This window comes from Prionailurus viverrinus, chromosome B4, assembly GCF_022837055.1.
Source record: "Prionailurus viverrinus isolate Anna chromosome B4, UM_Priviv_1.0, whole genome shotgun sequence".
NCBI classification, from domain to species: Eukaryota; Metazoa; Chordata; class Mammalia; order Carnivora; family Felidae; genus Prionailurus; species Prionailurus viverrinus.
Window position 1 is genome coordinate 14,879,776 of NC_062567.1, and position 14,858 is coordinate 14,894,633.

The following is a 14,858-nucleotide window of genomic DNA, read 5'->3' on the forward strand; positions in this document are numbered from 1 at the left end:
TAGTTATTTCATTTGCAAACATCTTCTCTGATTCAGTGGGTTGAGCTTTCATTTCCTTGATGGTTTCTTTCACTGTGCAATGTGTGTGATATAATCTCATTTTTGCTTTTGTTTCCCTTGCCTGAGAAGATAGATCTAAAGACATATTTCTGAGATCAGTATAAAAGAGCTTACTGCCTATGCCCTCTTCCAGAAATGTTATGGTTTCTAGTTTTACATTTAAATCTTTAATCCATTTGAGTTTACTTTTTAACATGGTATAACAAGGTGGTCCTGTTTCATTTTATGTGTAGCTTTCCAGTTTTCCTAACACCATTAATCGAAGAGGTTGTCTTTTTTCCCACTGCATATTTTTGCCTCCTTTGTCAAAGATTAATTGACTGTATAAGTGTAGGTTTATTTTTGGACTCTATTCTGTTCCATTGGTCTGTGTGTCCATTTTTGTATCAGCGCCATACTGTTTTGATTACTGTAGTCTTGTTGTATAGTTTGAAATCACAGAGTGTAATGCCTCCAACTTTCTTTTCTCAAGATTGCTTTGGGTATTGCAAGTCTTTTGTGGTTCCATGCAAATGTTAGGATTTTTTGTTGTAGTGCCATGAAAAAATGCCATTGGCATTTTGATAGGGATGGCATTGAATAACATCAGTAATTTCAGTTGAAATTAGAAGTTGCATTTTTCCCTAAAAATATTCCGGTACTTGTTAAGTGTGTTTACAATGCTGTGTGTCCTCAATGAACCTCATGAAGCCCGTCCCTCAAGTCTCCTACAGGAGACAAACATTTAAATGTACAAATATTGATACAATTAAAAGTTATGAGAAATTTGTAAAGGGAAATTTCTTGAGCTTGTGTAAAAGGCTTCTCTGAGGAAGTAACATTGAAATAGGATTTTTAATTCGCAATAACTACTAGGTGAGTATTAATGGGATATTAAACCAAAGCAAAAGGTAAATGAGGGTTATCGTTTGGGTTTTAATCTGTGACCTAATTTTTGTTGCTTTAGGCCTGGGTCAGTTCTAAATTGCCACATAGAAGTAGGGGTTATTATTTGGAGCCTCCTTTCACACAGGAAGAATGAGGGATAGATGACCAGTGTTGCAAAAAGACATTGTATATTAAAATGATAAATTGCAGCATCACTTATTTTCCTCTAAGTATTATCTCTAGTGGTGTAGGGGATGAAAAACTTGCCTGATTATTGGGTAAAAAATAGCATTTATGAATTTTAGACCTATGCCATTTAAATGAGAATTTCACTCTGGCATGTATGAACCAGTCACGAGGACAGTATTGTGTTGCATTCTATTAAAATCTTATTATACATATTGTATCATTTTTAAATGATAAAAACCTATTTTCATGAACTTTTAAATTAATAGTTCCAAACCTTCTTGACTTTTTTCTCTCTAATATCGACCAGGCTATTTTCAATTAAATGCTTCTTTGTAACCTCCAATCCAATAGGTTCCATAAATTCTTAGGACTGAAGAAATTGAGTACCATTTGTCCTCTTTCAAATAATAGATGAGATGTGAAATGGGTTGGATGGTATATGAGTCTCTGGAGGATACTTTAAAATAGCATGTGGGTTTGTATAGTGTCAAGTAGCAAATTTGTTTAAAACTGATTAACATTTCTCTTTTTTAAACTGAGGCATATTAGGTGACTATATTGGAGGAGGGGGGACTCACCCAAATTTTGGCCCTTTTTGTACATCTGAAACTACCTGGAAAGAAATGTATCAGAATAATTGTAGTTTGCCAACCCTTTCACGACCATGGAAAGCAAATCAATTTCATATGACTTGAATACTTAGAAATTATTTTTTAAGGTTTCTGTTTCTTTCATTCAAGAGTAACAGAAAGAATTCTATCTAAATAAAGAAACATGAATGATATTTTGAATGACCTTATTTCCTCAACCACATTCTCCTTCCTTGATTTTTTTTTTTTAATCTCTACTCTCAACACAACAGAAGCTCTGACGGGAAAAGATACTGTGGGTGTAAAAGGAGCTAGGCCAACGGCAAGTGGGTGGCCTTTTCTGGAAGACTACAACAAATTATGCCCATTTTGTTCCAAATAGTATGAAATTAGGCATTATGTAAGAGAAAAGGAGGCTGAGTTGATACAAACATTTTAATTTACACATACATTAAGGGGAGTCATGGTGCTTCTGCAAATTAAATGTATCAGCAGTGTAGCAACCATCCATCTTCACTGTTGTAAGATAATTCTCCATAGATTTCTTATGTTCTTCACAGCTCAGCCTCTGAGTAAATAGTGAATAGCTTTTACCCTGAGACATTTGCTCACTAATTCCAGATTAAGCATCCTCTCTTCCTTCCTCCTATCGTATCTCTCTGGAGTGGAAGAGAAGCAGGTGTACCAGCAGTTTATAAGAGCTAGGCTCCTAATGTCTGGGATCCTTCTCTATGGTACTACCCACTTCACGTGGAGGGGACACCTGGGCATCATCACGTTGCCCCTGGGAATTGCGGAACCAGTGGAAGGTATTTTTCTGGCTGGTGCTCTTTGCTGTCCCTCTAAATCAAGGACCTGGTATGTGTCTATGAAACAGTGGCAGACTGCCTTGTTAGTCTGCAAATAGGGTAAACTCTCAGATCCTTCATGGTCTTTGACCTAACATGCACAAGGAATTGCAAACTCAGATGCCTATGGGAACCAGGCAAGGGACAGGAATCGGAAGTCGGTCAGGTGTTAAATAATAAATGACAGCTGACACTCAGCCTCAGAGTTATGTTTTTGTTTTTGTTTTTAATTATAAGACTGAGCTTTATTATTGCTGCTTTCAAGTCCTTCACAAAGAAACATGTAAGTCATTATGGTTGTACCAAATAGCAACTCTGTAGCCAAGAATTTGCCAGCAGTTCCATTTCAGACCCTATTTTTGAAGATTTTTATATCAAAAGTAAAATACTTGCTTTAGGGTAAAATTGAAATGAGTATTCTCGACCCAGGAGCATGTTGCTTTGCTTCCTATTTTAAGAAAATCTTCCTAAAGTGTCGTCAGTTTTCCCTGAAGACTTTCGTTTATATCTTACCTGATGTGAAGATTCTCAAAATTAAGGTTCAATTTATGAATTCTCTAGACTCTAATTATAAAAAAGTGGCAATCTCCTAAACTCAAAATTTTCCTTCTAAGCTGTATGTGAATAATCATCTATGGAAATGGGAAAAAAGGGTCGCATGGATAAATAAAGGACCTAATAAATTCCAAAACTTCATGTCGATTAGTAATTTTCTTCTTTCATTTTCCTTTTATTTTTTTAAGTATAATTTATTGTCATGTTCACTAACATACAGTGTATCCAGTGTGCTCTTGGCTTTGGGAGTAGATTCCTGTGATTCGTCACTTACATGAAACACCCAGTGCCCATCCCAACAAGTGCCCTCCTCAATGCCCATCACCCATTTTCCCCGCTTCCCGCACCCCTGCTTCCTTCCACCCTAGTTGTCACCATTTAGTCTTTTCTGTCCTAGATGGTGAGAAACCAGCAGGATGGACTTTTTTTTTTAATTCTTTTTGGTTACCATGGAAACACTTGGCATAATACCAAAGCACACAGTCATTGACGAATAAAAAAATCTTAGCAGACCATATATGACATTGCCTGACATTAGCTCAGAAGAAATATGGTAAAATATGGTAATAAGAAATACGGTGAAAAGCCAAAATAACAACAAAAATTTTGCCATGATTTTTTTTCCCAAATAGGGTCTTACACAGATGAGTCAGACATCAGATGTTTTCTTTTAAGTAATTCTTTTATAGTGCTTGTCCTACTAACCTGTGTCCCAGCATGTTATTTCATCTCTGCTAGTGCCGTAATTTTATTTTTTATTATCCATTTCTGTGTTCAATGTATACACAATTTAGTTAGAGCTTTGTGGCCCATGTCTAATGATAAATGGTTTTCACATGTATATACAAATACACAAATTGGAAAACTCGAATTATTTTGCACTTTTTTTGTATGTGATGTGGCCAGAAACATACAAGGAAAGAGATTCAGAAAAGTAAAATTTGCCAGGCAGAAATCTAAGTTTTATTTCATAGAGTTTAGTTTCAAGGTTATATAAAAACTCCAACAATGATTTAAAAACCTTTTTACGTTGGGGCACCTGGGTGGCTCAGTCAGTTGACCATCAGACTTTTGATATCAGCTCAGGTCATGATCCCAGGGTCATGGAATCAAGCCTCTGAACATGGAGCCTGCTTAAGATTCTCTCTCTCCCTCTGCCCCTTTCCCCCACTCATGCTTTGTGTCTAAAACAAAGACAGCAAAACAAAACAAAACAAAACCCTTTTTTATGTTGAATCTATTTCCCTAAGTATTAGCCTAGAAAGTTTGGGATCCTAAAGTGGCTTTCTATGAGCCCCTAAAATTATAGGTTATGTGGTAAAATATTGGTGAGTTGTCTGAATGAGTTTATAGGAGTTTGGCTACCTCAGCTGTTAGTCAACTATAAAATACATGGGAAAAGAGAATTTTATAATATCTTTCGTTTTCTTTGTTTCTGCATTTGTAATTATGGAAATAGTAAATGAAAATAAGTGGGCATCACTAAGAAGAGTAAGGAAAAACAGATACTCTCTGGAAAATTATTAGTGGATAGCAAGAGAATTTTCATAGCTAAATTTAAAAATACATTGAGATACTTGGGATTACTATGTGCTAATTATAAAATGCCATGCATGAAATTAGCAATTTAGGAAACAGTGAAAATACTACTTAAGATAATGATGATTTATGGCAATAAGTATAGAATAAATGTTTTTATTTGTTTATTTTGGTATAGTACATGTAATTAAAATTCACCTGTTTAGGTGAGCAGCTCTATGAATTTCAGCAAACTTACACACTTGTGTAACCACCACGACAACTAGGACAGTATTTCCATCATCCCCCCAGATTCCCCATTCCTTTTTGTCATCAATGACCTTCCTCCCCACACAGCCCCTGGCAACACTAATCTGATTTCTTTATCCGTAGTTCTTCCTGCTCTACATTGTTGTATAAATGGTTTCATGAAGCACGTAGCCTTTTGCGTCTGGCTTCTCCCACTTCGTATAATGCTTTTGAGATTCACAGCTGTTGTTATATGTACCATTAGTTTGTTTCTTTTTTATTGCTGAGTGGAATCCCATTGTAAAGATTTCCCATAAGTTGCCTTACTGTTTACCAGTTGAGGGATATTTGGATTGTTTTCAGCTTTTGGAGATTATAAATAAAGCTCTATAAACTTTGTGAACAGGTTTTTGTTTGGTATGTCTTCATTTCTCTTGGATAAGCAATATTTATGTGTGGGATTGCCACATTATAGGGAAGTGTGTTTAATTTTAAAAGAAACTGAAAAACCATTTTTCAAAGTGGCTGTGCCATTTTAGATTCCCATCAACAATGCATTGGAGTTCTAGATGCTTCATGTTGGGTGTATGTATGTGTGTGTGTGTGTGTGTGTGTGTGTGTGTGTGTGTTTGTATGTACACACATTTTAATTTCAAAGAAGAAGTCCTTTCTTTCAAGTCTTTCTGAAGATGCATTATAGTAAAAATTGATATATTCTTGAATTTTGTGTTCTTTTTACAAACACAGGATGGCTAAAGTAGTAGGTGTCAGGGGGAGTTAATGCCATTTTTTCTTTCTTATGAGTTAATTCACCCACATATATACATATATGTGTCAGTAAATTGAAAATATTATAGTAAGATTATGATTAAATTGTGTATTACACATATACAATGACAGTAGTTTCCAGATCATTTAAAACGTTTGGTCAGTAATTCAGAGATTCCTAAATATAGAGACAGATGAGTTCAGGCAAGTCTTTAGACCCTTATTAATCTTTGGTTATAGTAAAACTAAAAGTTGCAATGTAGTTGACAAGGCCATTCTGTCTTTAGTTGGAGCATCTAGATGTGGCAGCCCATGAAAAGAACAACTTAGAAGGGCTGGATGACTTTACAAAATTTCCAAGCCAGTGATAGTTCTAATGTAAATAGAATTGGCCTCTACAGATAATTCGGGTCATTTAGACCAAACTGGAATTTTCAGTTGCCCTTTAAGTAATTCAGTAAGGTACTAATGGCACTTAAGAGTGAAATGTGGCTTCTCCGATTTCTAAAATGGCAATACCGCCCTGCATACAATAATGTTTGTGTTTTAATATCCTTCCATTTATTCTGGGAAAAACACCAGAAATGAAAGTGAATTTTCCAGAACAGAGACACTTGGGTTTGTTCTTTTTTTGTGTGACTATTTTCTTAGGACTAGTTTCCTAGGCTAACATGCCAAGCTTTTTGCAAGACCACATTTAATATAGGGCAAAGGTAGAATTAAGCTTGAACATTCGTAACTTTTTCTCAAGATGTGATGTGTTATCAAATAGGCTTTTTTTTTTAAATGGCTGACTTAATTTAATATTCAAAAGAGACTGGAACTGCAAATATACATACAAACTGAGAGTTTTAGTATTTTGAGTGGAAGCTATTGTTTATTCTCAAGAATGCTAACATTTAGAGGGTTCAGAAATTGAATATATTTTGGCAAAAATTGTGATTACATTGTGTCTTAGTGCAAGACCCAAGTGTCTTCTGCCTCAAATATTTTTTGTGTCTTCTTATGGGTATCTTATTGGTATCTAAATGTGAGACAAGCACTCTCAAAATGCTTCTCACGTCATATACAATGAACTCCAGAAAAAAGCTTTGTGCAAATAGCATCCATTCAGATGCTGCTTACCTGGTACGGCCCCCAAATGAGAAAATTTGTAATTTTCACAAATGGCCCATTTAGAAAAAAAAAATTTAATGTGCATTTATTTTTGAGCGAGAGAGAGACAAAGTGTGAGCGGGGGAGGGGCAGACAGAGAGGGAGACATAGAATCCAAAGCACGCTCGAGACTCTGAGCTATCAGCACAGAGCACGAGGGGTGAGATGGTAACCTGAGCCGAAGTCAGATGCTCAACTGCTCAGTCGACTGAGCCACCTAGGTGCCCCTCAAATGGCCCAGTTTTTAAATTTGTGGCTACATAATGGCAAAAAAAGAAATACTTTGGAACAGTTGAGCCCGTACTCTCATGTGGAGCTATGTATGTGTATATCCCCCAGGTTAGCTTACAGATATTTTTATGTATTAGAATGGTACTTTCCATAAACCTTGAGATTTTGATATCAATTTTCTATCCTTTCTCAATAAGCTATTCTGTTCATGAGCAGTATAACAAAGGCAGTGTTTCTTATTATTTACCCAATTTTTCCATTTTCTTGCATCTTCTGAGTCTTTGTTACAATGTCCTATGTTGTATTGCAGTGGGATAGACATAGTGGTCCAGGGAATTTGTTAGTAATCAGTCTTTGCATATGCTTTTTTCCTATTGTTTACCCAACTGCAGTCTTTGTTTTTAATAGAACAAAAAATATTTTCTTACAGTGTGTTCTGCTAAATCCTGACTGCTGGTTTTTAGTTTATTAGAATAATTGTATGATTTCGTACTGAGTATTCTTTCTGCATTTTTGTTTTCCTGGCCTGTATTATTCTTTGATTCATGATTGTGGATAGCACTGTTAAATAAATGTTCCTCAGGCAATATTAGGTGGGTTATATTTGCCCATTAGTTGGATCCATAAACTTTTCCCACGTTGATTGATTTCCTTACTGACAAATTCCGGAGAAAATTCTGGTAGTTCTCAAGAAACACTAGGAAGCTGGGGGAAGATGTCAAGAGGTTTGGGGTCAGTAATTTGATCTTTTAAAACTTTCTTGGGGCGCCTGGGTGGCGCAGTCGGTTAAGCGTCCGACTTCAGCCAGGTCACGATCTCGCGGTCCGTGAGTTCGAGCCCCGCGTCGGGCTCTGGGCTGATGGCTCGGAGCCTGGAGCCTGTTTCCGATTCTGTGTCTCCCTCTCTCTCTGCCCCTCCCCTGTTCATGCTCTGTCTTTCTCTGTCCCAAAAAAAATAAATAAACGTTGAAAAAAAAATTAAAAAAAAATAAAAAAAAAATAAAAAATAAAATAAAACTTTCTCCAAGTGAGACATCAATAAATCATGTGAGATAACTTTGAATAGAAGCACAGAATTTAAAAAAAATAAAATTTCACCTTCTACATATAGCATCTGTGAGGAAAAATGAAAACAGAAACGTATATTCATATAACAGTGGAAGAAAAAATGTTTTTTAAGTTTGAGTTTGCTTGAAGTTCTTCCTTATTAAACTATAGCAGGATTCCTATTCAGTATGCAACTGAATTTGCATAAGTATTAAAATAATTTATCATGATTAATTCTATTATAGTAAATTTCAGCCCTAATCACAATCTGCCATATACTGTAGTGGTTTGTCAGTATTTCATATTTTACTGGAGTTTTGGTGGAATTGCAGCTCCTGTAACAGCACAGATGTCATCTGAGTTCCCCATGATTAATGTGGTTCTGAAGGAGATCTAATAACCATTAGCCAGTTTCATAAAGTGTTACAGAATAAGGTCAACGTGGGAAAAATTTTAAAGTCTTAAGAAAGTACGTTCTAGCAAGTACCTGTGGCCACAAATTGGATTTTCTTGAACAATGAGGAGATTTAACCTTGGAAACAGATGAACTCCTTGGGCAAAGGTGGGAAGAGGAGACTGTGATTTGCCTTCAGATACTTAAAGGATCATGAAAAAATATGGCAAGTCTAGAACTAAAGGTTGAAAGTTATAGGGAAGTAGATATACATTTGATATGTTATAGTTTCAGAAAATCGCCAGAAACACCTGGGCTTCATGGGTCTAATGGGCCCAAGAAGCAAAGGAGCTTCCTGTTACTGGAAGCATCTAGGTAGAGCCAAGGTGCCTACTAATAGATACTACTGGAATTTTTGTTTTTAGTGGTTCAGAAGAAAATTTTGTTTAAGTAAATTCTGATTTTTTTTTCTACCATGAGTTTCCATAAATTAAAATCCTTCACAATATCAACCAATTTCTTATATTTTTCTTAGATTTTGGTGGAGGCTTCAGTAGGAGATGGCTTCACCGGAGACATTGCAATTGATGATTTGTCATTCATGGATTGTACCCTTTACCCTGGTAAGGAAGAATATTTAATTTTTTTTAAGTTTATGTATTTATTTTCAGAGAGAGAGAGAAAGCACGAATTTGGGAGGGACAGAGAGAGAGAGGGAGAGAAGGAGTCCTAAGCAGGCTCTGCACTGTCAGCACAGAGCCTGACAGAGGACTCAAACCCATGAACTATGAGATCATGACCTTAGCCAAAGTCGGGTGTTTAACTGACTGAGTCACCTGGGTGCCCCAGGAAGAATATTTTAATATATGAGCATTTTCAAAACTGTTTACTTGAAAAAAAAAAACTATCAAGGAAATCAGTATTTCATTTCTGTAAGTTTTCTAAATATACCCTCACTTCTGTTCTAATCTGTTAACCCTGGGAGAAATTATTGTGAATCTGCTGGTAATTAGTCTTAACAACTTTGCAAACATAGTACAGAGGTTTCAATCAGCTGCTTATGTCTCATCACATGGAAAACACTAGGAAATCACATCTGAAGCTAAACTATAACATCATTATATTTGAGGGATTATAATAACCCAAACTGGTTGCCTTATAATTACATTGTTTTGGAGACTGTGTTAATCTCAGTTACCTTCAGAGATGTTTTACTGTCAGGTTACGTGAAATATGCCTAAGGATTGTTGTGAACAATTTCTTCTCTGTATCACACATTTCTTTTATTTAAAAACAAATATATGTTTCCCATATTTATATCTCCATCCTCAACCTTTAACCTGAAATCCATACTTCTATACTACCTACCTACTTAACATCTCAATTGAGATGTTTAGTAGACACCTCAAAGACGATAAAGGAAAATAGCCTAAAACAAGCTATGATAAACTCAAATAAAACTAAAACCAACACCCTGGGCGAAACGCATTTCAGGCCAGTGCATAGTGCTCTAATAGGACTGGGCATCAAGCTCTTGGTGGATAATCGTGGTGCTGAGTTGGAGGCTCTTAAATTGCATGGCAAGAGGGAGCAGTTTCCTTCCTGAAGGGATCAGAAGCATGTTAATTTAAAAATCAGTCGCAATAATCCATGTAGAGAGCACGCTTGAGTGCTGAAAAGTTCACCTTCATCCCTGAGCCATCACTGTAGTGTTATTGGTCAGAAGGGCACCAGCCTCTCCCAGACATCATCGGGGGGCCGATTCCAGTTCTCTTGGTTGTATACATGTGACTCAGCTATGTTCCTCTATCTCATCATCCTGGCACGTTTAATGGCTTTAACTACTCTGTGCAGTGGTTTCCACAGAGCTCTGCAGAAAGCCAAATCCTTCCCTGGATAAAGCCAGCAAAAAGGAGATCAGAATTCAACAATTTACCCTCATCTCTCAATGGCTGCAAGTAAATTCTTGATTACTAATTGGCCCCTCGATCCTGCCATTCTTCCATGCCTCCCTCTCTCAGTAAATGACAGCCTCGTTCTAGTTGCTTACTTTCATTACAAATCTGGTTAGCCACTAGCTTCAAATATATCCAAAGCTGACTTCTTCTTAGTACTCTTCCCTTAGTGCCAGCCACCATCGTCTCTGCATGGATTGTTAGATTGTCTTTTAGATGATCTCTGCTTTTACCCCTGAACTGTATAATCGATTCTCAATACAGGAGGCAGACTGATCTTTTTCACACTTAGATAAGACCATGTCATCCTGTCTTCAGAGTCTACCTATGACATCCTATCACCTTCAGAGCAAAAGCCAGACTTCTGCAGTAGCTTCCATGACTGGTCCCCTCATCCCTTCTAGAATTCGCCTTCTACCACTGTGCCTCCACTTGACTTCTCTCCACTACAAGGCCTCTTAGCTAATCCTTCAACACTCTAGTCCATTTGTGCCTCAGGGCATTTACACCTTCTTTTCCCTCATCCTGGATTGTGCTGCACCCAGATATGCACTTGACTCCCTTCCTTACTTCTTTCTGATCTGCCCCAAAGTTTCTTCTTCAGTAAAGACCTCTCTGAACACTACACTACATTACACACGCATACACAGTTCACAGTCTCTTCCTTGTCTGACATTTTCTCTCTTCTTCCCCTGTGTTATTTTTCTCTATAACACCTATCACCCTTATAGTTTTATTTCTGTTTTCCCCAACAGTGTTAACTGCATGACGGCAGGAATTTTATCTGATCACTGCCTTATCTCCAGAAACTTAAACAGTATCTGGCATGTAATATTACTCAATACACATTTGTTGGGTAAACGGGTGGATAGATAGATGCCTTTATCTTTTGAAGTACTTTATATTGCCTTTGGTATGTATTTTAGTTTATTATTATTGCTAGAATATTAATTATTTTTATATGCAGGATTCTGTTATATGCCAGATTTGTTGAAAGCCAAAGCTCAGTGGCTTATAACTACAAGCATTTAATTTTTGCTCTCAACTATGTGGGTGGGCATAAAACAATAATGGAAAGAGTATGTGTTTCTTGTCCATAGCTCTTTACAAATCTATAGAGCGAGTTTCAAGCTGTGTATTTCTGTTGCTTGTGTTTATCTGGGACCAAAGCTAAAGGATGAAGGTCTTATCTGACATTTTGTTGTCGAGTAGAAGAGTGCGAAAAACGAAAGCACACTTAACGCTTCTGGTGAGACGTGGTATGCATTATATCTGCTCATGTCCAGTGATTGGAGCAAGTCATGTGGGCAAGCCTAACAAGGGGGAAGCATCCTCTACAATAAGAAGCTTGGCAAGGGTGGGGAATACAGACGGTCCTTATGAGAGAGAGAGCGAGAGCTGATAAATGGCACAATAATATAGTTTACCACTCATATGTATCATCTTATATAATCCTCTAACATTTTTAAGAGTCTAGAATAATGTCTAGTCCTTTGCAGGTGAAGAGATATTAAATGTTGGATAGGATTGATGGTTCTGTTATCCCAGTTTTATGGAGCAAGCTGAGAAGGGGATCATCCGCCCAAGGCTACCTAGCTAGAAAGTGGCAAAGTACATCTGCTTCTTTGGACCACAGTGCTAACCGCTGGCATACCACACATCAAATACACTAACCTCTAAAGGAAGAGAATACAATTTCTACTTTATAGATACGAACAATTAAACCGCACAAGAGACCTGGATGAAAATACCCAGTTGAGGGAAAGAATGGGAGTTTCACTTAAGTGTGTTTGATTTTAGTGACCAGGGTTTTCCCAAATGGCCTCCAACTCTGAACTTATGGAGCATCGCTGTGACCCCCGTGGCAGAGGGGAACATGAAAGAATATAGAAAGGGAAAACAAGTTGCGGTTGATCCTGTTGCTACTCCAGTTATCTTGATAATTAGATTCTGTGACCAATGGTTCCAAAGGAGAGGGAGAAGAGCTGCCAGACCTAGGGGCAGAGATGAGAAATATCAGTTACAGACCATGAGTCCTGATTTTCTCGTTCAAGTTTTGGAAGAAAAATATGGACTTTAAAAAGCTGCCTGAACTGTGTGGTTTTAACATTGGCTTCATAGCAAAAGAAACATGGGGTTGAAACCACAAAGCCTGTTGAAGCTATAGGTTTCATAGAGGAATTTGATGTAATCTTGCCATCAGATGAAAATAAAAGCAAAAATTGTCAATAAAAATATTGCTCTTGATGATTACCAGTTTTTTTTCTCCTGTTAGCTGACATGGGATCAGCACTTATAGATTCACTTACAGATGTTGATTTGTTTTCAATATAAACTGATTATTTATTTACAGCATTTTTCCTCCTTGGCTAATAAAACAAAATAAAGCAAAAACTTATAAAGCACATACACACAGATGCAAAATATTGACCTGATCCCCCAGTGTGTGGATTGGCTCATTGCCTACAACTTTCATTTTATACTCAAAGTGACCATAAGGAGTCACTTATTTCTTTTTTACCTGTTCCCTCAAAATCAACCTCTTTCCTTCATTCCTTCTTGTTCCTTCTCATGACATCACTGTTCTTTAGCAACCCAGGCTTGAAATTCCACCGCATTCTTTGACATTCCCTTTAAAACTGCTCACTTGCAAATCCTGCTGACCTGTCTCCAAAATATTTCTCCCATCTCTTCTGTTTTTTTCCCTTGTTACCTTGGTTCAGAGCAGCGTTGACTTGAATGGTAAGCTTTTTAACTGCAAACTTTTACTAATTTTACCCCCAAAGTATGTATGCTATAAATTAGTTTCCTTTCACTTTTTCCCAGAACATCAATTATGTGCTTTTCCAGGTCACCTCTTTCTCCTTTTCTAACTTCTGGTTGTTTCTAACTTAATTTTCAAATCCATTCTCTATTATGGATTGTGCCTTCTTCGTTTCAATACTTTGATGAATATAGATTCTTGTTTTAAAACTAATCCACAAGGATACTGGAGAGAAGACTTTTTAGGCAAAGTTAATCATATTTCTAGGGAAAGTAGACAAACTTAGCCATGCAATAGAATCCTGTGAATTTTTTGGCATCATTGTATGATGATGTCACTCATTTCCAGAGTACGTAATAATGGAGAATGATGGCAAAGTTAAATCCCCTCACTTTGAATCCGATCTTCAGAGTATATCTCAAGTAAGAATTGTTGCCAGACAACATTCAGATTTAAATATAAGTATCCCAAAGAATTATCTGTTCTGCATTCTTCTTTTGTCCAAACTACATTAGAAAAGCAAGACTAGTGTTCCCTTCAGAAGAACACATATGACAGTTTTCTATCTTGCATCAAGGGTTATTTGTGAGATAATTGGGTTATTTGTAAAACTAAAGCCATAACTACATGGCTTCACAACATACTGCTTACAAACTGGGAAAAACACTGCCCAAACACTTTTCATCCATCGTATTTTAAAAATTTAGACTTCCGCATTATCAGAATTATTACTTGCTACAAATATCAATTATTAGAATGAATATCAACATCCCAAGATTTTAGTGTTTTATTTCTCTCAGGCAAATTGTTACTAAGTCAGCGACATGTCTTGCAACTGATGATGGCTTAAAACTGAGAAGGTACAGTAACTGTAGGATGCTTCAGCACAATTTTTCTGATGTCTTCTCCCACCCGCTGAATGGTTTTGGTTGTTTTCGTTGTTAAACTGATTGATTTGGTTGAATTCTTGGCATCCCTCCTCATTAACCTCAATGTCTCATCAGCTTTATCTATAAGTGCTTGTTGAGGGCTCCTTTCTTTCTGCAAACAGTCATGTTTGTTTCAGTGGGAATGAAAAGGTAAGGGAAAAAGTATGGGTACTTTTGTCTTCACTTTTAAGATCTCCCCAGCCGCTTTTTACCTTATAATATTAAGCTGTTTGGTGTGTTTGTTACATTTGCCTCAGAACAATACATTCCATAAAAGCACTGGTGTTAAGGTCTTTCTACCATATTTTTCTGAAGGAAATACAATACATACCCCGAAAAAATACAAATTATTGGAAATATTTACAGTTTGATAAAAGACTTCAAGGCAACATAAAGAAATTTGACACTCATGATTGCAGTCTTAAATATTCTGGTTTTAGCATGTTTGGTGTAGTCTGGCAAAATATAGGAAGTTTATAGGAATATTAGTAATATACAGAAATATATAGAAAATATACAGGAAAAAAGTTGGCCAAAGCCTGTGGTCCATTCAATTTAGTATTTTAATTGTGCTTCTACAAAATGAAATTGGACAACTAAGTAACTTAACCTATTTTAAAGTTAAAAATTTACAATTTTGTCATCTTTATTTGAGAGAAATGCTAAATACCAAAAATGGACAAGGCTGTTAAAATACTTAGATTTTAGCTTGAAAATTGTTCAACTACTACTTCAGTCTA

At 36.6% G+C, this 14,858-nt stretch overlaps 1 protein-coding gene across 1 annotated transcript in view; it reads left to right on the forward strand.

Moving 5' to 3' along the window:
* Positions 1 to 14,858, forward strand: part of MALRD1 (MAM and LDL receptor class A domain containing 1) — a 779,242-nt gene that overhangs the window by 230,173 nt on the left and 534,211 nt on the right. Inside the window, exon 19 of the mRNA XM_047865740.1 lies at positions 9,006 to 9,093. Within this exon, the coding sequence (XP_047721696.1) occupies positions 9,006 to 9,093 (88 nt within the window). The remainder of the gene's footprint in view (positions 1 to 9,005; positions 9,094 to 14,858) is intronic.